The following is a 22,435-nucleotide window of genomic DNA, read 5'->3' on the forward strand; positions in this document are numbered from 1 at the left end:
TTTTTCTTGTGAAATGAGATAATAATTCTGTGTGCGTATATATGTATGTGTGTGTGTGTATGTGTATAGATATATGAATGCACACACATAGATATGCATTAAGGTGTTCACACCTATATAAGCTATAAAATTGAGAGAGAGAGAAACAAGACAACAAATGCAAAACAAAGTAAAAAAAAAATTGGAATAGTAGTTTAAAAACCTACTTCTCATAGCAGATTTCCAAGACGTCAAGAAGGAGAAACATTTTAGATAACCGCTTTTCTTAGGTTCCATAGTGTTGCACTTTTTAAAGCTGCAGACCAACTACCTGATGGCAGCAGAACAAAAAGAGAAACAAAAAAGTTGGGTACTGCCCAGCCCGCTGCAGACTACAGCATATCTTAGAGCATGATGTAATAGTCACATGACCAGGAAGTTCACTTTCACTTTCACTCTTGTCATGTTCTACACTTTCTTTCTTCTTCAAGTACATTCATAAACAGTAGCAAAATTTGGGCTCTGAAGAATACTTTTCTTAGACAAATGCAACAGAAACACTACCTGTTTCCAAGGCAAATATACAGTTGCTATTACCAACAGATTTTTACTAATACAATACAGTTACCAACTAATAGGTGTAACAAACACACACATACACACACACATTTTTTAAGCATGTCTATCAAAAGGACTGAAATAAATATTAAGAAAGCTTTAACTGTGATAGTAAATTATAAAGAATGTAAACAAATCCCTTCTATGTCTTCTGTCCCTGCTCCTCTCTCTCTCTCTCTCTCACACACACACACACACACACACACACACACACACACACAAACACGGAAACATTACAGTATCGGACAACTAGCCATGAGATCACCAGTTTGTGTCCTTTGACAAATACTGCATTTTGTCAACGTGTCAAACATTACCTTCCTACAGAACCCGCATCAAGTTTTAAGTGAATACTAAAGTTAGTATAATTTACTTCTATAAAAAACAGTAGCACTGTGGAATTAAGCAAGTGAATTCTTGCTTTGCAGTACAATTCCTCCAGACTAAAAAGTTATCTGCATCAGACAAAGGTGAAATTTGTCTTTCATTCGCTTAATGCTACAAAAACCGAAGAGAGAATGTGTGTGTATGTGTGTTGATGCAATTTATGAATATATAATAGATATGCATATATTATGTCTATATATTAAACACTTTAACTTTTAAAAAAAATCATTTTCTTTTTGTTGCAGTAACAAAATCCACCCCACCATCATTTTCTTAAATTTGCTGTACTTGGTAAGTTGGGGTGGCTGGTACTTTTACAATGGTCAGTCAGGACCAAGTTTCTTTATCTAAAATTGTCCTTTTCTTTTATAAAACATACACCAACAATAATTCTTTTACAAATAAATGGCAAATAAACAACAATAAATTTAAATACAATCGAAAGATCCTGTTTGATTATAGCTATTAAACTATATGTAAAATTACATTTTCAGTCAAATTTCTGCATTATGCCACTGGTCAAAGTTTCTAAGTAGAAAAAAGATAAGGTTTGTAGCTGTGACTAAACATTGCAGGTTGAGTGTGAAAATGTACAAATGGAAGATATGAACCCTGCTCTAAGCCACAGTGAAGGCAACCCATCTACAACAACAACAACTCTACCCAAAGACAATGTAAAGAAGACATTTAAGTGTTGACAGACAACTCAACTAGTGCTGGTGGCATGATAAAATAAACCCAGTTCATACAGTAAAGTTTACTGGCGATAGACAAAGGGGTCCAGCCTGTAAAACAGCCCAAAATATGAAGTCCTGTGACACTTTCTCCCGCGACTACCTGGTGTATTCAGTTACCAGACCAAGTTCCACTGCGCGTCAGGCTGAGAAAAGCAAACTGTCAAAGCATCAGTCGCTCTCAGATAGGTCTATGGTCAAGCCTGTGGCAATGGAGATGACCAGTGTTCTCAACCCCAGACCATATCCCTGCTCACCATTATCAGGGCAGAGATGGATATCCACAAGTGTGTGAGTCCTGTGAGTCAGAGTAGCTGTTCCAGCGCATCTCCCTTGCCATCTTTTCCAGTTTGTCTGCTGGGACCACGAGTCAATCTGAATTACAGGAAAGACTATGTTCCACTCCTTAATGTAAAGTTACTCCACATGAATTGCTCTCGCAAGAAATAATTATGTGACATGTCTCTCTGACTAAGGAAGATTCGTATCTGTAGAGACAAGTGTAAAAGACATAACTAAGGACTAAGCGCTTATAACCACATAGAACTAGCACTTACCATACTGTTGGTGCATAGAGTAGCAAGGTGGGAATATCTGGCTATGTGCAAGAACTATTTAACCCTTTTGTTACCATATTTCTGTTGAGATGCTCTGTGTTTCTTTCAATTAATTTTAAATATAACAAGGAATTTAGTAAAATAACTTAGTTACCATTCAGCTAGTGTTAGGAACATAAATTGTGGCTAAGGTTTGGTGGAAGATTTTAATTCAAAACTTATGAAAACAAGACATTTATACTACAGTCGGAGGCGGTTTCAGGCGGGTTGGTAACGAAAGGGTTAAGTGTCATCAAGTGACTATACACTCCCACTCGGGTGCAGAGAACAGGACTCAAGCGGCCCCAACCCAACCATCACTAAAAATTTGGGGTTGCAACCATTAATGAAAGATCAGATGAGATTATAGAGACGCTAGAGTGGTGGTGAATAAATGTAGGCTAAATGCAAGAGACAAGATGGAAAGGTGTTTCAGCCGAGGAACACAGGTAATAATGCTGGTTCAAATAGAACAGGAAGATTCCTAATGGTGGAGAAAAAGACAGATAATGTAACTGAAGCATCCAGAATATGCAACAGAATGATTGTCTCTACTTATGCACCACAATCAGGCCTGATGAGTCAAAATACTGTTTTAGTGTAATCCTAGTACAAATCACTTTGATAAAGAATGACAGCAACATTGCGACTGAGGTTGGTGACGTCATTGGATATATTGCACAGTACCATGATGGCTGCTTTCGAGTACATGGTGGCAATGATTATGGTCATGAGACTGAGGAAGGGTTCAAGGCTTCTAGAGTCGTGAGAACAAATGAACTAACCATCCGTAACATGAACTTCACCGGTGAAGAATAATATCACTCATCATAGACTTGTAATTAGTGACTTCAGAGTAAGAGTTAAACGGACTAAGGGACAAAAGTAATTTTGAACAAGGCAAGTGTGGGAACCAGAAAGTTCTTCTGCTACATGTACATGGAGAACTATTCCAGATGATGTGTATGATGAAAAGAAGAAATTTGTAACACAGACTACAACTGGGAGTTTTTAGATCACAACCTACAGATGAAGAAAGGTGGGTAGCAAAGAGCAAAGATGGGCAACAAATGTATACAGCTTCAAGAGAAGCAGAAATTCAGAGGTTTGCCAATGTTCTATGATGAGAAAATCAGAGGTGTACAAATACTGTGTGGAAAAGTGTGACTGACATGATAATAGTACACCCACCCTCACTAACCATGAGAAGAAAAAGGCTTGGAAATGGTATTATGAGAGACTGCTAAATGCAGAAGATGTGTGGGAGGAAAAGGAAGAACTACTGAAAGTATACTGAACAGAAGAACCAACGGTCAAAATAGCCATTAACCCTTTCGTTACCAACCCGGCTGAAACCGGCTCTGGTTCTGAGTACAAATGTCTTGTTTTCATAAGTTTTGAATTCAAATCTTCCACCAAACCTTAGTCACAATTTATGTTCCTAACACTAGCTGAATGATAACTAAGTTATTTTACTAAATTCTTTGTTATATTTAAAATTAATTGAAAGAAACGCAGAACATCTCAAAATAAGTACAGTAAGGAAAGGGTTAAGGAAATGAAAATGGGGGATTCAGAAGGGTCATCAAGTACAGTTACTGAAATACTGAAAACATCTGGTAATGTAGGGTTCAAGATAGTTGCTTGCAGGCAAATACAAGATGTCGTAACCAATGACTGGTGTAACGGTATAATCGTAAAATGCTACAAGGGTGAAGGAGATGCTTTGGAAAGTCGCAACTACAGAAAGCATCAACTTGATAGATGAAATTATGAAAGTAAAGGAAAGAGTATTAGCACAAGGGATTAGGAAGATAATCAGCTTAGACGAGAAGCCAGGCTAGAGTAATACTGATGCTCTCTTCATATTAAGACAACCACAGCAGGTTTTCTCTCTCTCTCTCTCTCTCTTTTTATAGCAAAGAGTAAGCCTCTCTACTTCATATTTGTTGATCAGAAGGCCTGAGATAAGGATACCTGATCTGTTATTTGATGATCTTTAAAGAAAATAGGTATAGGTCAAGGGCTCCCAAACGTACAGGTGAGCTGAAAGATTAACTGGGTACAAAAGGAATCGGTAGTAGTCACACTAGAGTGAAGACTGCATTGGTATGGACAGGAAGGCGGCGAGCAGGCAGAAACGTTAGCATGCCAGGCGAAATGCGTAGCTGTATTTTGTCTGCCGCTACGTTCTGAGTTCAAATTCTGCCGAGGTCGACTTTGCCGTTCATCCTTTCGGGGTCAATTAAATAAGTACCAGTTACGCACTGGGGTCGATGTAATCAACTTAATACCTATGTCTGTCCTTGTTTGTCCCCTCTATGTTTAGCCCCTTGTGGGTAATAAAGAAATAGGTATGGACAGGTAATGCATATGGATGATAACAGGTGAGTAAAGAAGCATCCGTAAACCCAGATGAAAAGAACAGGTTGTGGCTGTTACAGCAGTGTTATGGCTGTGTGTTGTGAAGTTTGATTTACAACCATATACAGGTGGCTTTTATTATAGCATCAGGCCAATCAATGCCTTGTGAGAAAATTTGGTAAACTGAAAAACTGAAAGGAGCGCAGTGTGTGTGTCACTGTCTCTCTCTCTCCTTTCTCTTTGTGCTCCCAGTCCCGTCAGTAACAGTGAATGTATCATAGCTCCCTAACAAGATCTTAGGTCGGTTATAACTTTGATCCTGAACACAGATAAGACCCGCCTCTAACAGCCCTGTTAGAAGTGATCACAAGACCTGGGATGCAACAGGCAAGATGAACAACAATGGTCTTCACGGCTTTGAACTCATGAATTTTAACTCGTCATTTGCAACACTGCTTTTTCATCAGAAGGATATCCAAAAGGTTACATGGAAACATCCAAGGTCCAAACATGAGCATATTCTCCATTACATTATCGCCAAGAAACAAGACCTTCTGGGTGTCTAGTTTGTCAGTCATGTGAGGTGCATAGTGCAGGACAGATATGGCGTAAATTGAAACTCTGCGTGATGTGTAAATAAGATCTGCGGGAATAAAAGTTCCTAAATGTATTGATGTGTTGAAATTAAAGGATTTCAATGTGTGTGTGAGAATCTTTGAAATATTACTGAGAAAGTAGAATTTTACAGAACTTGGCACCAGTTTAACACCAAGGTCTACAGTGTCAGATTTGAGGTTCCTGGTCTCAGGAATAGAAAGCATGGGGACTGGTTTAAAATTACCTGCAGATTACTAAACTTTTCAAGGATAAAAACATGTTACACTAAAAATATCTCATTGCATCAGATAAAAATAACAAAATTCTTACTGCATCTCTCAGGGGAGTAAAATCAGCAAAAAATGCAACAGATGAAAAACCAATGTTGGTCTGACATTTCCAAATAAATTCAGAAAGGTCACAATAATAAAAACTTGAAAACATTATATTACTTAATCAAGCAAATCTTCAGTCCTCAATCTTAATCTGTAGTCCCACTCAAGTCTAAGGATGGTCCCTTTCTTTATAAGGATCATGAGGTTATCATGAAATGTTGGACTGAGCACTTCACAAATCTATTTTATAATCCCTCAGTTGTTGATAAAAATATCATAAACAATTTGCCTCAAAAAAATTTTTTAAATTAAAAAAAAAAAAAACAATTAAAGAAATCAATACTGGGAAGGCACCAGATCTTGACAATATTCCCACTGGAATCCTCTGCCATGGGAGTGACAGGATTGCTGCAGACATCCAACATCTAGTCAGGTACTCCTGTCCCTCACGGCCAGGTTGATGCCATTTTAATTTCACTGCTCAAAGGAGGGCAATCCAAATCCAGGTGTGAAAATTACAGAAGAATACACCTGCTTGATGCAATTGGTGAGGCTTTTGTAAAACTTTTATTTAATTGCCTAACAAAGTAGATATGTCCCTCCATTATTCTGGAAAGTCACTGCAGTTTTAGATCAGGTCAAGGTACAATGGAAGTAATTTTTTCTGCTCATCAACCCCAGAAGAAATGCATCGAACATTGCATAGCTCTTTACTGGGTCTCTGTCAATTTAACAAAAGCCTTCTACACTATTTATACTTGGTAAACTTGGATGTCCTCAATTTGTCAAATTGTTTTAGGATTCCATTGTGATCTGAAAGCTCATTTTTACAAAGGGCTTGATAAAGGAAATAGGAGAGCAGAATTTAGGAGATTCATATTTATCCTTATCAGAAAGAAAGAAAAGGTGTGAGTCCAGTTAGGCATTAACTAAAACTCACTGGGGGCGTTCCGTGTCTCCAAGGATTTGGAGATACGTATTTAGGAGGTTCTCAATGATATCCCAGACAACGTCCTTCAGAAGGTTATTCATTCCATCCCTGACCATCTGCGGAAACTGGTTGACACCAACACTGCTTACATTCAAATATAAAGATTTACTCACATTTTCCCATGTAATAGAGAACATGTATCATTTGTTTCACTAAATTTGTAAAAGGGATACAGATTTTACTACCAATTTTTAATGCTTACTTACTTTTCACCCACCCTCTGTGTGTGTGTGTGTGTGTGTGTGTACAGGGTGCAATGTATAAATTGTTTCCATTTTATATTTTTAATTTCACGCATGCACACTGTTTTTGATTTTGTTGACTACTTAGTAGTAGCGCATCGTCTGTGAGGAAAACAGCACCATGATGCAATTCACTCTGACAGAAATTTGGAAACGACACACTGTACTGCTTGACATTCATGCTGAAAGCTCCAATACAAACATTTGAGAGAGTTTGGGTGTCAATCTGAGGAGAGTGCAGAGGATTCACAAAGATTTGGATGAGTCTAATGGTGATTGCGAAGGTAAGGCAGCTTGGAAAACTCACTTTTATTCATATGATAAAAAAAGAACTCCTGAATTTGTTGGTGAGATCCAGGCCATGATTGACAATGATCCCTCCTCCAAGCCAATCAGGTTCATCACCAGGGACATGGGGGTGTCTGAGTTTCTTATCAAGCAGGCAGAGCATGAAGACATTCGGTATGCCTCATACAAAGTGAGAAAGGGCCAATTTTTATCCCAAGCCATCAAGGACAAGGGGTAAGACTGTGCTACGAAGCTTTTGAACAAACCGAAGCACCCCTTCCAACTAAACATGCTTTGGTTTTTCACTGACAAGAAAAATTTCTGCCAGGATCAGATGATGAACACACAGAACAACCATGTCTCCAAAACATGTACCAAGAGTGATAAAAATCAAACAGCCAGTCAACAACATGGATGTTGGAGTGATCACTAATGATGGTGATGTTATGCCTCCATTCATCTTCCCACATGGCCTCAAACTCAACATGGAAGCCTACATCAAGTGCCTCAAGAAGGAAGTGCTGCCCTGTCAGAGGTCCTACATCATTCACAGACTTTTGAAGACACAATGGGGAAGTCTGCATGACCTATAGAGAAGCTTGCGCCAAACATGGACCACTGGAGGACGATGCTCACTGGGACCAGACCCTGGAGGAAGCAGCACTAAGTCAACTGCGCCAGGTATTTTCTATCATGTGGATGACATGTGGCTTGCATGACTTCACAAGCTTTGGGCAATCCACAAAAGCAGCATGGCAGAGGACATCTAGAAGGGATTCAAAGTCAAACCTCAGTGGAAATTGCCACATTGAGTAACGCCATTCATAATGAGGCATTACTTGACCTGGACACCCAAGTGCAAGCGATTGGAGGTCAAGGCAATTCCACATTTGGTTATTACATAACTGACTTCACAATTTGGGTATTCATAACTTATCGGGAATTCCTAAAAACAAAATCCTGTGTAAGACAGTTCAGTATTCTCTGTAAATGCACAAAAACCATTTTAAGGGCTACATGCTTTGTACTGTTGTTATTGGATTAGTGAAACAATTATGAGAACCGAACCAAAAGGATAAACCCCGCTTTTCCAGGAATTACAGGGTATGTCAGCTAGTATATATATATATATGAAACATCCACTTTTGCATGTTCACAAGTAACGTGATATTTCACCATGTTCAAACATGATCACATGGAAGATTGAAAACAAATCACACCTCTTGCATGACCAGTGCCTGGTGTCACGGTACTGAGAGAATAAAATGCATGCATACACATATACATGTATATATCTATTTTTGTTTCAGTCATTTTTCTGTGGCCATGCTAGAGCACCCCCCTTGAAAAGTCTTAGTCAAACAAATCGACCCCAGGACTCCTTTTTATCTTAAGCCTAGTACTTATTCTATTGCTAAGTTACGGGGACACAAAACATAGAAATACCACTTGTCAAGTGGTATCTGGGGAACAAACACAGACAAAATGACACACACACACACACACTACCAGCATGCTCTAGTTAAGTTTATGAGTGAAACACGTCAATTATGTAATAATAAACCAAGTTATATCACTCGAAAAGATGCCTCTGCACTGCGGAGAACACTGGAATTCATTGTATAGTTTCCCATCCACAAAGGATGCGTTGTAACAATCATTGTGATAAATAAAGCTTCCACTATATTCTATCTCCCATATCACTTGTTTCTACTATACATACATGTATGACAGGCTTCTTTCAGTTTCCGTCAAGGCTTTGGTCAGCCCAAGGCTATAGTAGGAAACTTGCCCAAGGTGCCACACAGTGGGACTGAACCTGGAAACATGTGGTTGGGAAGCAATCATTTTACCACACAGCCATGCCTGTACCTATATATATATGTATGTATATATATATATATATATATATATATATAATAATAAATCTCTGAATATATATATATATATATATATATATTTATATGTGTGTATGTGTGTGTGTGTGTGTGTGTGTGTGTGTGCATACAAACACAGAAACGTGTGTCATATTTTACCTATTTCAGTTACTAGACTGTGGCCATGCTGGGGCACCACCTCGAAGAATTTTAGTCAAATGAACCAACCCCAGTGCTTATTTCTTCAGCTTGGTACTTATTCAAGTGGTCTCTTTGTAATGAACCGCTTAGTTAAAGAAACAAACAAACCAGCACCGGCTATCAAGTGGTTGCAGCGCACAAACACACAGACAGAAATACAAACACACACATACAAACATACGATCGGCTTCTTTCAGTTTCCGTCTACCAAATTCACTCACAAGGCTTTGGTCAGTCTGGGGTTATAGTAGAAGACACAAAACACGTCACACAGTGGGACTGAACCCACAACCATGTGGTAGAGAAGCAAACTTCTTACCATACAGCCATATACACATGCACACATACACTCTCATATATACACATACATACATACATACATATATATATATATATACACACGTCCAGACCACCAGCCCTCTTTCACACGCACATACATACTCTCTTATACACACACGCACCTTTGTGTTGAGGGCTCCTTCGTGTTGGAGGTCATCTTGACCTTGTTATCTCCCCTACTTTCCCCCTCCCGTCTGACCATTTTGTCCGAGTCAGACGCCATGATAGATCGTTAGCCACTACACACATTTTTTTCTCTCCTTGTTTATTCTGTGTGCCTTTCTGTAGAAGAGCGTAGGCTCGAAACGTAAAAGACTTTTTCTATTCCTGAGCATTATACTAACACATCTGTTTGTTTTATACACCACCTGTCTCCGTCTTTTGTTTAATTTCGTAAACTTTCCCTTTTTATACATATATATATAAAGTTAATCCAAACAAGAAAGCACAAAAAAAACACAACAATGCGAGGACGTGGAACAAATATAGTATTATTGTTACGCTCAGGAAAGAAGGAGGGTTTAACGTTTCGAGCGGAGCTCTTCGTCGGAAACACAGGAGAAGGAAAGGTCCAGAGAAGGGAAGACAGAGGAAAAAAAAAAATCGCCAACGGTACACACGCGGTCACATTTTGAAACACACACACACGTGCATACAAATACATACATGTCTGTGGAAATGTGTTATCCTTCACCTGGTAAAAGGAAGAAGGGTTAGTTTCAGAAAGGGCAAGCATGGAAAAATGAAAGTAAAAAGGAAAAGAAAGAACACACACACATCATTTCTAAATGCAGTGTGAAAATAAGTTTAATATTTAATTTCATATATATTTTAAGAGTGTGTGAATGTGTGTGTGTGTGAAATTGATATAATTCACAATAAAATTTTTGCTTCGTTTTCATTAAAACACCCAATTACTTCAGAGCAAAATGTCTCCTTACAGTTCCCCTGCAAACAGCATCTCGGACAGTCACTCCCTCCCAATCCGTTTGGTGTTTTAATTTTCCTCATTTCAAACACAAAAGACACAGAACAACCTAAGGAGAGACAGCCTTCAATACTTCTTTCCATATCTTCCTTGGTCTCTTGCTTCCACAAGTTCCTTCCACTTTAAGTGATCAGCACTTCTTTATCTAACAGACCTTGTCCATATGCATCATTTGACCAAATCAGCACAGTCTTACCTCTTGTATTACTGCATCTATTTCTTCTTTGCCTAACTTTTCTCTCAATACACGAGTGCTCAGTTGCACATGTACATTCACACTGCACATCCAACAAAATATACTAGCTTCATTCCTCTTCAGTTTTTGCATGTCTTCTGCATTCAAGGCCCATGTCTCACTACCATGTAACATTGCAGTTCATACACAGGCATCATAGAGAGACCTTCGGTTGTCAAGAGAGGTTAAAGCTCTGAACTTTCTCCATCCTATTCTTAAGGCAACTACATTTTTGGTACTTCCTCCTCCACTACTAATTAGGTTACCTAGGTAGCAGAAATCACCTACCTACTAAGACCTTGGTCTTTGCTAAGTTAACCTTAAAACCCTTTGATTCCAGGTTTTGTCTCTACACCTGGAATTTCTTTTCTGGTTCTGTTTCGGATTCTACTCTGAGGGCAAACAGTAGTTCCGGTCTTAAATTCCTTTGTTGTGGCCTGGAGGACTATGATGAATAGGAGGGGGCTGAGGAGCAAGCCTTGGTGAACACCTACCTACCTGTATACTAAATTTGTCACTGTACCCATGGTTAACTCTTACCTTACTAACAGCACCCCTGTACATAACCTGTACAGCTTTCACAAGCCACTCATCTACCCCTGACTTCCTCTGAGACCACCATATCACACAGTGGGTACTCTGTCAAAGGCTTTCTCCAAGTCAACAAATGTTCAGTACAATTTATTCTTAGCTACATACTTCTCTTGCAGTGACCTATGAAAACAGCATCAGTAGTGCTTCTCCCCAAGACAAAGCCAAACCGCATTTCATCTCGTCTGATTCTGTTCCTAAATAATTGGGTTATAACTTTCTCCATAACCTTCATTAACTGGTCCAGCAATTTGATGCCTCTATAATTCTGTCCAAGGCCTCTCCCTTATTCTCATAGCAGCTGACTATGATGCTGTTACACCAGTCATTAGGGATAACACTTTCCTAAATAACCTAATTAACTATACAGTTGACTAGACCAAACCCAACTCTACCAGATATTTTAAGTGTCTCAACAGGGATTCCTGATGGATCAGGAACTTTCCCTGTCTTCATATCGGATACCGCTTACGCCCAATTTCTCTCTCAAGATGCTTACACTCTGTCAAAGATGCACACTGACATTGCACATCCAGCGAAGCATACTGGCTTCATTTCTTTCAAGCATATGCATGTCCTCAGCTGTCACAGCCCATGTTTCACTGCCATGTAGCATAGCTGTTCACACACAGGCATCAAACAATCTGCCTTTCACTCTGAGAGAGAGAGGCCCTTTATTGCCAGCAGAGGTAAGAGCTCTCTGAACTTTGCCCAGCCTATTCTTATTCTCACAGCTATGCTCCCACAGCTGCTGACTTGCTCACCTAGATATATATATACAAACCTAACAGTATACATATAATTATGTGCACAAATTATAATCCCATGTATTACGATGTGTGGGGCATGGTTGAGAAAGACACCAGCTACTCTGCCTGCAACACCAAGGCTGAGCAGCCAGCCAAGATCAAGGAGGTGTTCAAAGAACTTGTCAGGGACAGTGAGAGATGCATGCTGCAGGTATACCCCAGACAACAGGACATGTGCAACCTGTGGAAAGGTGTGTCGTTCAGTTGGAGGATTAAAAACACATGTCAAAAGACTTCATTCTGTGGCACTGGTTCCTTCTGCCAGCCAGCACAATTCTGCATTATGTAACAAAATGTGCAAATCTTTGGCAGGACTCAACAGTCATATAAGGACTTCACACTGCATTACCAATGACTCATTTCAATGATTCATTCTAGTAATGGCTTTGCTTGGATACAAGAAGGAAGCATGCAAATGTGTAGGTTAATATATGCATGTACATCACCACCATCATCGTTTAACGTTCGCTTTCCATGCTGGCATGGATTGGACGATTTTGACTGAGGGCTGGCGAACCAGATGGCTGCATCAGGCTTCAATCTTGATTTGGCAGAGTTTCTACAGCTGGATGCCCTTCCTAACGCCATATATATATATATATATATATATATATATATATATATGTATGCTGTATATATATGCATGTATTTTTATATATAATGTTGCATGGGCCAATTTAAATTCTAAGTTACATGCGTTTACTTATGTCTGCAAATAAACAGCAGTGTACGAGCAATCATGAAATATTTCTGTATGCGTGTGTATTCGAGTAGAATAGTTTGCATGACGGATTTTCTGATACAGACGTGTTTTTAATATCTTTTTTTTTAGACCTAAAAATCCACAATGTGAATCATAAGAAATAATACAAGTTGATGGTCTGTACTTTTACTTTGTATTTTGATATTTCATGGTTAGGTAGTTATGAGCATCTGTTTGAAGTGTGAGTACACTTCTACCGTGAAATACAAAGTACTTTTACATATTTCTTTACTACCCACAAGGGGCTAAACACAGAGGGGACAAACAAGGACAGACAAACGGATCAAGTCGATTACATCGACCCCAGTGCGTAACTGGTACTTAATTTATCGACCCCGAAAGGATGAAAGGCAAAGTCGACCTCGGTGGAATTTGAACTCAGAACGTAACGGAAAACGGAATACGGCTACGCATTTCGCCCGGCGTGCTAACGATTCTGCCAGCTCGCTGCCTTATACAGTACTTTTACCATTAAATACCAGGTAAAATGCAAACCATCAACTATTATTTTTATAACTCGCATTGTTTTGGCTTAAAAAAAATTAAGAACTTACACACACACACACTTAAATATATATTATATGCTGAAATGTGTGAGCGTGTAAGAGAATTAATCAACTGCAAAGTTAAGTAAGTGATTCAAGGTCTCTGAGATTCCCATGCATTGCACTTTTCAACTAAATTATAAATGAAATTTTCTTTATATGCACAAAAAATAAAAGATGATTGTTGAAAGGTTTATGTGTGTGTGTGTGTGTGTGTATTTATGGGTTTCAGCCATGTAGCTGGTGTCATGCTGGAGCACCACAGCACAAATAACCTCTGAAGCTGGTGAGATTGATTCTATTAACATCTTGCTTGTAAGTCAATGGTTTACAAGATCTGTTCCGAAAAGGGAGAACTGGGCACAGCATCCTTGAGAGAGGGATGCAAGATAAGCAAACGAGAGTAGATGCGACAACTGAATCAAGAGTCGTCATGGGGAAGTGGCATGAGGTCAAGCCATCAGAGGACTCCACTAATTATTGGTGTTGGAAATTTAGATATAATTTTGTATAGATAGCCTGAATTAGTACCATGAAATATTGAACCATGATTAGAGATGATGAAGATTCTTAATTTTAACATATACAAGCAGACATACATATATACAGACTGATAAACCATTACACACACACACACACATGTTTATATTTAAATAAATAAGAATACTCACACATAAATATTCTCATCACAGTGTTTTAAAACAAGTAAAAACATTAATTAGTTCCTCACAATTTCATCAAAAAGAGCCGTTAATGTTACGAGACCGCATAAAGTCAAATGTTCAACACAGATTTTTACCTCCGACTGACACAACTTAATTTTTTGTTTTGTTTTTAATGTTCTTATTATTATCTTACTTTACCTTTTTTTTTTTTTTTTTGCCTTTAGGTAAACATTAAAACAGGTATAGTCAGAAACTAAGCTTCTACATCATCAACAATAGATTTTCTTTTCTCATAACGAGTAGAATGAGAAGCTATAATTATCATTGGTTGGTATTTATGTCATTGTTAATACGGATCAGCAATCAGAGAAAATCAAAATCTGAAATTAAGCCTACCTAAGTGATGCTCACCTCTAACTCTCAAAACCAAAGTTAAAGATTAAAAATCTTTACATAAAACTAACCAACGAACTGTTTCTTTTTACTATTATTAAATTTATTTTTCCGCATTTTTAGAAGATATTTTCTAATCACTTATTTTCAGAATTCTAATTCATTTTAACTCTTACTTTTGCATTTCAGCATCAGTTCAACCAATTCTGCTTCTCCCCAGAAGAAATCCATTCTGTAAATACACTGTAAGCAAGGTTACAAGGAGCCAAGCCTATAATGGAGGTTTGATTCTTCCTTTTGCTTCATATTACTAAACTGAAGTCATTATCTATTACCTCAACTACCAATATTCTAGAGAATGGCACCAGTGACACATCTCCATGCTCTGTATTCAAAATATTTCAATATATCAAGATTTTCTTTTACTTCAAAATTCAAATCTTATTGGAGTTGACTGCTATTTAACACACTTGAGCCTACATAATAAATCAATATAATCAACTACACACAACTCATCAGGAGAAAAGAAAAAAACATATACTCTGATTAAAGTGACATTATCTCGACAATTGACTGAAAAATGATGAGCTTATGCAGGCTAGAACCGAACCCACATATCAACACTAACATGGCTCCATGTGCATCCGATTGAGCCAGAACGCTCACTCATAAATTTCAGTCAAATTTTATGCCTAGATATTTAACTGTCTTGTACTACATTTAATATTTGTAGACAAAGCCAAAGGCTCAATAAGTTATGCTCTTTCTCCATACCATCACTAGTGATCATACCAAACACCATGATGCTGGCTGGATGTTTGATTTGTTATCACTCTCAGTACATGTTTTAGGGACACAGCAAGCCAACGGTTGTCCTGGCAGAATTTTTTCTCGTCTGAGAAAAACCAAAGCATGTTCGGTTGGAAGGGGTGCTTCGGTTTCTTCAAAAGCTCCATAGCACAGTCTTTCCTTTTGTCCTTGATGGCTTGGGATAAAAACTGGCCCTTTCTCATCTTGTATGAGGAATATCGAATGCCTTCATGCACTACCTGCTTAATAAGAAACTCAGACACTCCCATGTCCTTGGTGATGGACCTGACTGATTTGGAGGGATCATTGTCAATCATTGGCTGGATCTCACCAACAAATTCAGGAGTTCTTTTCTTATCGGAACAATCAGAGTGAGTTTTCCAAGCTGCCATACTTTCGCAATCACCATTAGACTCAATCAACTCTTTCCAAATCCTCTGCACTGTCTTCAAACAGACACCCAAACACTCTGAAATCTTCATATATGAGCTTCTGGCATGAATGCCAAGTGATACAGCATGAGGTTTCCAAATTTCTGGCAGACTGAATTGTGTCATGGTACTGTTTTTCCCACAGATGGTGCCCAACTGACCCAACTATACTGTGTAGTCAACAATATCAAAAACAATGCACGAAATTTAAAATATAAAATGACGACAATTTACCCATCGCACCCTATATATATATATATATGTATGTATGTATGTATATATGTATATATATATATATATATATATACACACACACACACATGACAGAAGTAAATAGACCCCCATAAAACACAGTTTTATGTTTATTCTAACTTGTAATCGTTTATATTTTTTTATTAATTGATATTTTCATGTTTCAGGTTCTATATGTGACTGTTCACTCATGCCATGTACAAAAGAAGTCTTAGAACTGTCTGAATTTCAAAGCGACCATATTGTGGTCACTCTGAAGGTGGACATATTTAGCATAAAATTGCAGAAAACCCTGGGATCCCACTTTCTACAGTTAATAAAGTGACTGTGCAATTCACCAGAGAGGGGAAGGAGTCCACATCACCTCGCCCAGGTTGACCAGTGCCCTGTGACAGAACCCTTCTCTTTGTTAAGTGTGGAGGATAATCTTCACTGCAAGGCCTCTGACATAGCAGAACAAGTTGGTATCAATCCCAGAACAGTTGTCGAGTATCTCCACAAACTTGGTTACTAGCCAATATCAAGCAGAGAAAATATTGGGCCAGTGAGATGGTGGAGAGGCCACTAGCATTTTGGGACAGTTGTATTCTCCATTGAGTCCAGATTTGCTGTATTTTCTGACATTGGTCGAGTGTGGGTCTGGAGACTCTGTGATCAAGAATTTGATGTGAAAAGATTGCAGCCAACAATGAAACATGGCAGTTATTCTGTGATGGTCTGGAGAGCAATTTGGAGTAATGATCGAACAGCGATGGTGGAGTGTGAAGGAAACATAAATTCAGATAAATATGTGTCCATATTGCAGAAAAGACTCCATCTTCTCAAGTGATGAAATGATTAAAAAAAGACTATTTTTGGAAGATGGGGCTCCTTGTCACATGGCTAAAATGACCCAAGATTTGTTGGAAGAGACTGGCATTAAAAAGCTTCCATGGACAAGCCAGTCACCCTATTGAACACCTCATACAGTTGTTCTAATAATACCTATTTCTTTATTGCCCACAAGGGGCTAAATATAGAGGGGACAAACAAGGACAGACAAAGGGATTAAGTCGATTACATCGACCCCAGTGCGTAACTGGTATTTAATTTATCGACCCCGAAAGGATGAAAGGCAAAGTCGACCTCGGCGGAATTTGAACTCACAACATGAGAGCAAATATGTCCATAGTTCATTCCTATTTATGTTACCGTTAACCCCCACCCTCACCACAAGGCTCCCTAGGACCATTTCTTTTTACAATCCATTCCTCATTCTTACTATCATTCCTTCCCACTGACTGCTCTTTTCCATTCCTCCTCCATAAGATACATCTTAAGATTGCCAATACTTCATGTTTAACAACCTCTTTTAACTGTTATAATTCTCATTACCCTGTCATATCTGCTGTTGACACCACCCCAGCATTTATACCTATTTCTTTATTACCCACAAGGGGCTAAACATAGAAGGGACAAAGACAGACATAGGTATTAAGTCGATTATATCGACCCCAGTGCGTAACTGGTACTTAACTTATCGACCCCGAAAGGATGAAAGGCAAAGTCGACCTCGGCGGAATTTGAACTCACAATGTAACGACAGACGAATTAGGGCTACGCATTTCGCCCGGCATGCTAACGTTTCTGCCAGCTCACCTCCCACGCACTATAGTCATGTCTATGCACCTTTGATATCCATCTCTGTCACTTTACTTCTCTCTCTCTCTCTCTCTCTCTCACACGTCCCTCACACCACTCTCCCACCCTACACACCTCCATATCTTTCTTTAGCTACTTATGTGTTTGTTTCTCCTACCGCTACCCTCCTCCCTTCCTCTACTGCCACTTATCACCTCTTCCTTCCAGAGACATTCCTTTTCTTTCCCCCCTCTCCCATCACCTTGCCATACTGATATTTACCAGACCATTCGACCACCCAAGCAGCCACCCTGGCTCCATTCACTTCAGTTACCTCTACACCCATCCCTAACCATCTGTCACTCTCTTCTCATACTCTAATGAACTTATCTACCCACAATTACCTATTCCCTCTTATACACCATCTTGAGGGTACACTCTGACACATCACCATCACCACCATTGTCTTATTTGCCAGCAACTTTCACTCACCCTTCTATAAACTGGGGTACTTCTATAGCACCTGCACCTGATCCTCTAACATACTTTAGTCTCTCAAAACCTAGCATACAAAGGTTGGTTTCATCATCTTTAAGCAATCAGAAAACAGGATTTGTGTGTATTTTGCTGTGTACCTTAGAATGAAAGCAAACATTAGGAAACAAGTTTTAAACAAAGTGAGAGCAATGCATGAGAGATAACATCTAACAAATAAAATAGACTTGTGTGTGTGTGTGTATTCGTTTTCCATGCAAAAATGGCTGCGTGGATTGCTTCCATAATTAGGATGTGCGAATAATTTGACCTTGGATATATAATAGGCTCTTCAGTTTATTTCTTTTATTAAAAATAGATAATATTGCTTTATATATATATATATATATATATATATATATATATATAAAGCAATATTATCTATTTTTAATAAAAGAAATAAACTGAAGAGCCTATTTATTTCTTTTATTAAAAATAGATAATATTGCTTTATATATATATATATATATATATATATATAAAGCAATATTATCTATTTTTAATAAAAGAAATAAATTGAAGAGCCTATTATATATCCAAGGTCAAATTATTCGCACATCCTAATTATATATATATATATATATATATATAATTCACTTCTTTAAAAAGGTTTCTCCAATGTCAACTTCCGGTATTGAATTAACAACGGCAAAATTTTCCGTTTTTATTTGTGAAACCTCTCACTGACTATTTTAATGCTTTCATTTCAAGTTTTAATTCCCTATTTGCCAAGTTCACAAATTTCGCTTGAATCTGCACACTTCGCTAATTTCTGTAGTTTTTTATTTATTTATTTTTTGCATGCCATGTTCATGTTCAGCTCTATATATTTGCAGTCAGTCACACACGAGCACATGTGTTTTTGTATGTATGTTTGTATACATTTATGTATGTGTGTGTGTGAGAGAGAAAGAGAGTGAAGAGGTGTGTTGTCATGTATACATACATACGTAAATTCATATGCAAACATCTTTTATGTATGTTTGTGTGTGCATGTGTGTGTGAAAGAGAGTGATGTCTAAGTGGCACTCTCTCTTTCTCTCTCTCTCTTTCACAAAAATGCATGCATATTTATGTGTGTATGTATACATAACACACTCATCCACTCACTCTCTCTCTCTCTCACACACGTCCATTTCATCTGATGTTTGATACTGTATATGTCTGTGTCTGCCCATGCGTGCAGCGTTCCACATTCGACATTTATTTCAAGCACTCTTGTGAAGATATTCACGTAACTCATTTTTTTCATTTAATCCCTATTTTACTTTTCAAAAAGTTTCCAAAGTTTCTACAGAGAAGCAAAGACGAGTACAGGTAGATGGATTCAATGTTGGATTCTGCAACTCTGTTAACTCTTTTAAGTATGCTTGCAAATATATAAGCAAAGGTTTAGATGCTGCAACATACAATCTTATGCAGTATGACAGAGGAAGATACCAATGAGTACCAATGAGGCCTTTTTGGCGCATCTTCGATTTTCCCATTCTTGAGAGGCACCCAGCCATCATTCATCTGAGTGTCCATCTAAAGAATGGCCACAGGGTTATCTTCACAAAACAAACAGCCTTGCAACGAGCACCTTCACCAAAAGAAACTACCCTTACTGTCATTTTTTAAGTTGTGTCAAGAAGATGAAAAAAAACTCCTTTACCCACAATTACCCAAGTATTACATAATACGCTATACTTTCATATCACGCATACACACAACCAAAAGAAAATACACATGTGCATACTAACACCTCCCTATATGCACACACACCAATTCGCTCTGGACACACGCTTCACAGCATAATGTGGTTGATAAATGCATCGACATGCGCACATACATATGGTTAGCCAACAAATGCACCCTCGCAACAGAAGAACAGACACACACGTTTACATACACAGCCACCAAGTTTAGCCCTTCACACTACACTCTAAAATTGATGCAACAAATACACACAGACACACACACAATTACTCTTTCGTAAAGACCCCCTTCAGTGATGAATGACCATGGGACGGCATCTAGAAAGTTCCCCCCTCTGAGACACAAGTCTGGGGCAAGATTCTTTATGGAAGACCAACAGTCACCCATGCATACCAGCCATTCCTCTCCATGCCAACGATGTTATCCAAGGGAAAGGCAAAGGGGCCGATACAGCTCGGCCCCTGTGACATCACAACTCGTTACAACAGCTGAGCAAACTGGAACAACATGAAATAAAGTGTCTTGCTCAAGAACACAACACACAGCCCTGTCCGGGAATTGAACTCACAACCTCATGATTGTGATCCTGACACTGTAATCACTGAACCATACACTTTACACATACATACCCTCACATAAACACTGATACCTACACACACATTATTCACCTCTCGTTCTCTCTCTCAATTTTTTGGACAACTAACTCAGCTGGTCTCCAGCTTCTGGTCAGTCAATGCAATGGCCACCATGTAAGACCACCACATGTGGATGACCATGCCTGGACTCTTCTTTCCATGTTTGTTTTTCTTTTTCCTCTCTTTTCCTCTCATGTATATTCTGGGGAAAGACAATGTCCGAAGCATCACGACTGACAATTTCTACTTTTCCAACCATCAAAGCAATCAGTTTTTTGTCCTCTCCCTCAACCAAAGAAACACTGACAATGACCACAACAACACTAACATCAACAATGGTAATTCCAGCAACAATAACAAAAGCAGAAGCAACAGTGACCACAACAACAACAACAAACACAGTGACAACAACAACAACAACAACCACAGTGACAACAACAACATCAACAAGGAAAGAAGAGAGAGAGAACTGGAGAAATAATGAATGGATATATGTTGACCTTCCATACAATGGAGAGAGAATAGAAAACAAGAGAAAGAACACAACAGAATCACAAGATGAGGTCACATCCTTAGGCACCACCTCTCTTACATCTGACACCACCGACATTGTGGTGGGGATTTCTTCACCCTTATACTGACAAGCGGGATGGGATGCAGTCAACCTCAGAATAAAGGGTGCACACTTCATTAAAAGAAGACCACTCAGCCTTAACCTCCAGAATACTTTCAGAGCCTTTAATAAAACTTTTTTGGGTTTTTTTTTTTTTTTAAGTTTGTGTAGTGTATTAAAATTTCACCATTTCACACTTCACTTTTTCAATTGTTCTTTTTTCTCCATTTTTTTTTCCCCCTTCCCTTCTCTTCTCTAATTTATTCACCACTTGTTCTTGAGTATTTTAAAAGTTTCTTAACTTAATTTTCCTTGGTTTATTCAGTTATATTTCATCCTCATCCTTTACCTTCCTAACCTTTCCAACTATAAATAAATATATATATATATACACATACATACATACACACACATATGTATGTATGTGCATATACAACAGTGACAATGACCACAAAGTTTTACTATAATGAATACCAATATTAGGTATAGAACATTTTTTCCCCACTATTTAGCTATTACCCAAGTCAAACAAAATTAAAAAGGAATCATTACAATAAATTACAATGAAAGAAAAGGGAGCCCCAGTTGCCAAGAATTCTTGCAACAAAGAGGCGGGGAAAATGTTTGAGGAAATAATCCTGCAAAATTAGAAAACAATCCTGTAAACATAGAATATCAATTGTGGCATGCACGATGCAATGAGTAGAAGCCCAGTCACCTTAGTCATGAGTAAGACAAACATATCAACAACATGCAGTTGAGTCAGACATGAGCACTCAATACAAAGTTGTGCTTGTTAGTATCAGTTTCTTGACATTCTGAAATAGAAATTTTGCAAAAGCAAAGCAAAACAACCCAACTCATTTTGTTGATGCACTAAAAATATGCAAATTTCATTGGTCGGGTTAGCATGGAAGTAATTTATCATTTCCTCAAGGCTGAGTAAAGGATGATAGCATTCCGGAAGTGACCACCCCCTTCCCTTCTTTAAATCCAAGCTTCACCTCAAATAGAGTATGAATAAAAATTTCATGCAATTTCTGTTAAAACAGTTTAATGTCTTTTATAAAAGAAATATAATAATAATCAAATAGTTACTACACGTTCTGATGCTTCTTTCACCGTGTGTAAAAATGGATAGAACAGTACAATTCAAAATCAAAAAGTGAAATACTGTACACTGTACTTTTCTTTTTTTACTCTCCCCCAAAGAAAGGATACATTAGATTGAGAACATCTGATAAGGATCTTGAAAAATATCCGATGGTTGGACTATGTATGACCATAGAGACCAGCTTGGAGGTC

The 22,435-nt window shown here is 38.2% G+C and overlaps 1 protein-coding gene across 27 annotated transcripts in view; it reads right to left on the reverse strand.

Moving 5' to 3' along the window:
• LOC115222779 (ensconsin) overlaps nt 1–22,435 on the reverse strand; it is a 208,056-nt gene that overhangs the window by 88,244 nt on the left and 97,377 nt on the right. The window contains exon 1 of one of the 27 annotated variants that reach the window (XM_036511863.1): nt 14,151–14,258. The exons of 25 other annotated variants lie outside the window; for them this stretch is intronic. In XM_036511863.1, the coding sequence (XP_036367756.1) occupies nt 14,151–14,166 (16 nt within the window). In that variant the 5' untranslated portion in view covers nt 14,167–14,258. Of the gene's footprint in view, nt 1–206; nt 383–14,150; nt 14,259–22,435 lie in introns of those variants that run through there. One more of the 27 variants, XM_036511860.1, reaches the window with a different exon arrangement.

Source organism: Octopus sinensis, linkage group LG21 (assembly GCF_006345805.1).
Source record: "Octopus sinensis linkage group LG21, ASM634580v1, whole genome shotgun sequence".
Lineage (NCBI taxonomy): Eukaryota > Metazoa > Mollusca > Cephalopoda > Octopoda > Octopodidae > Octopus > Octopus sinensis.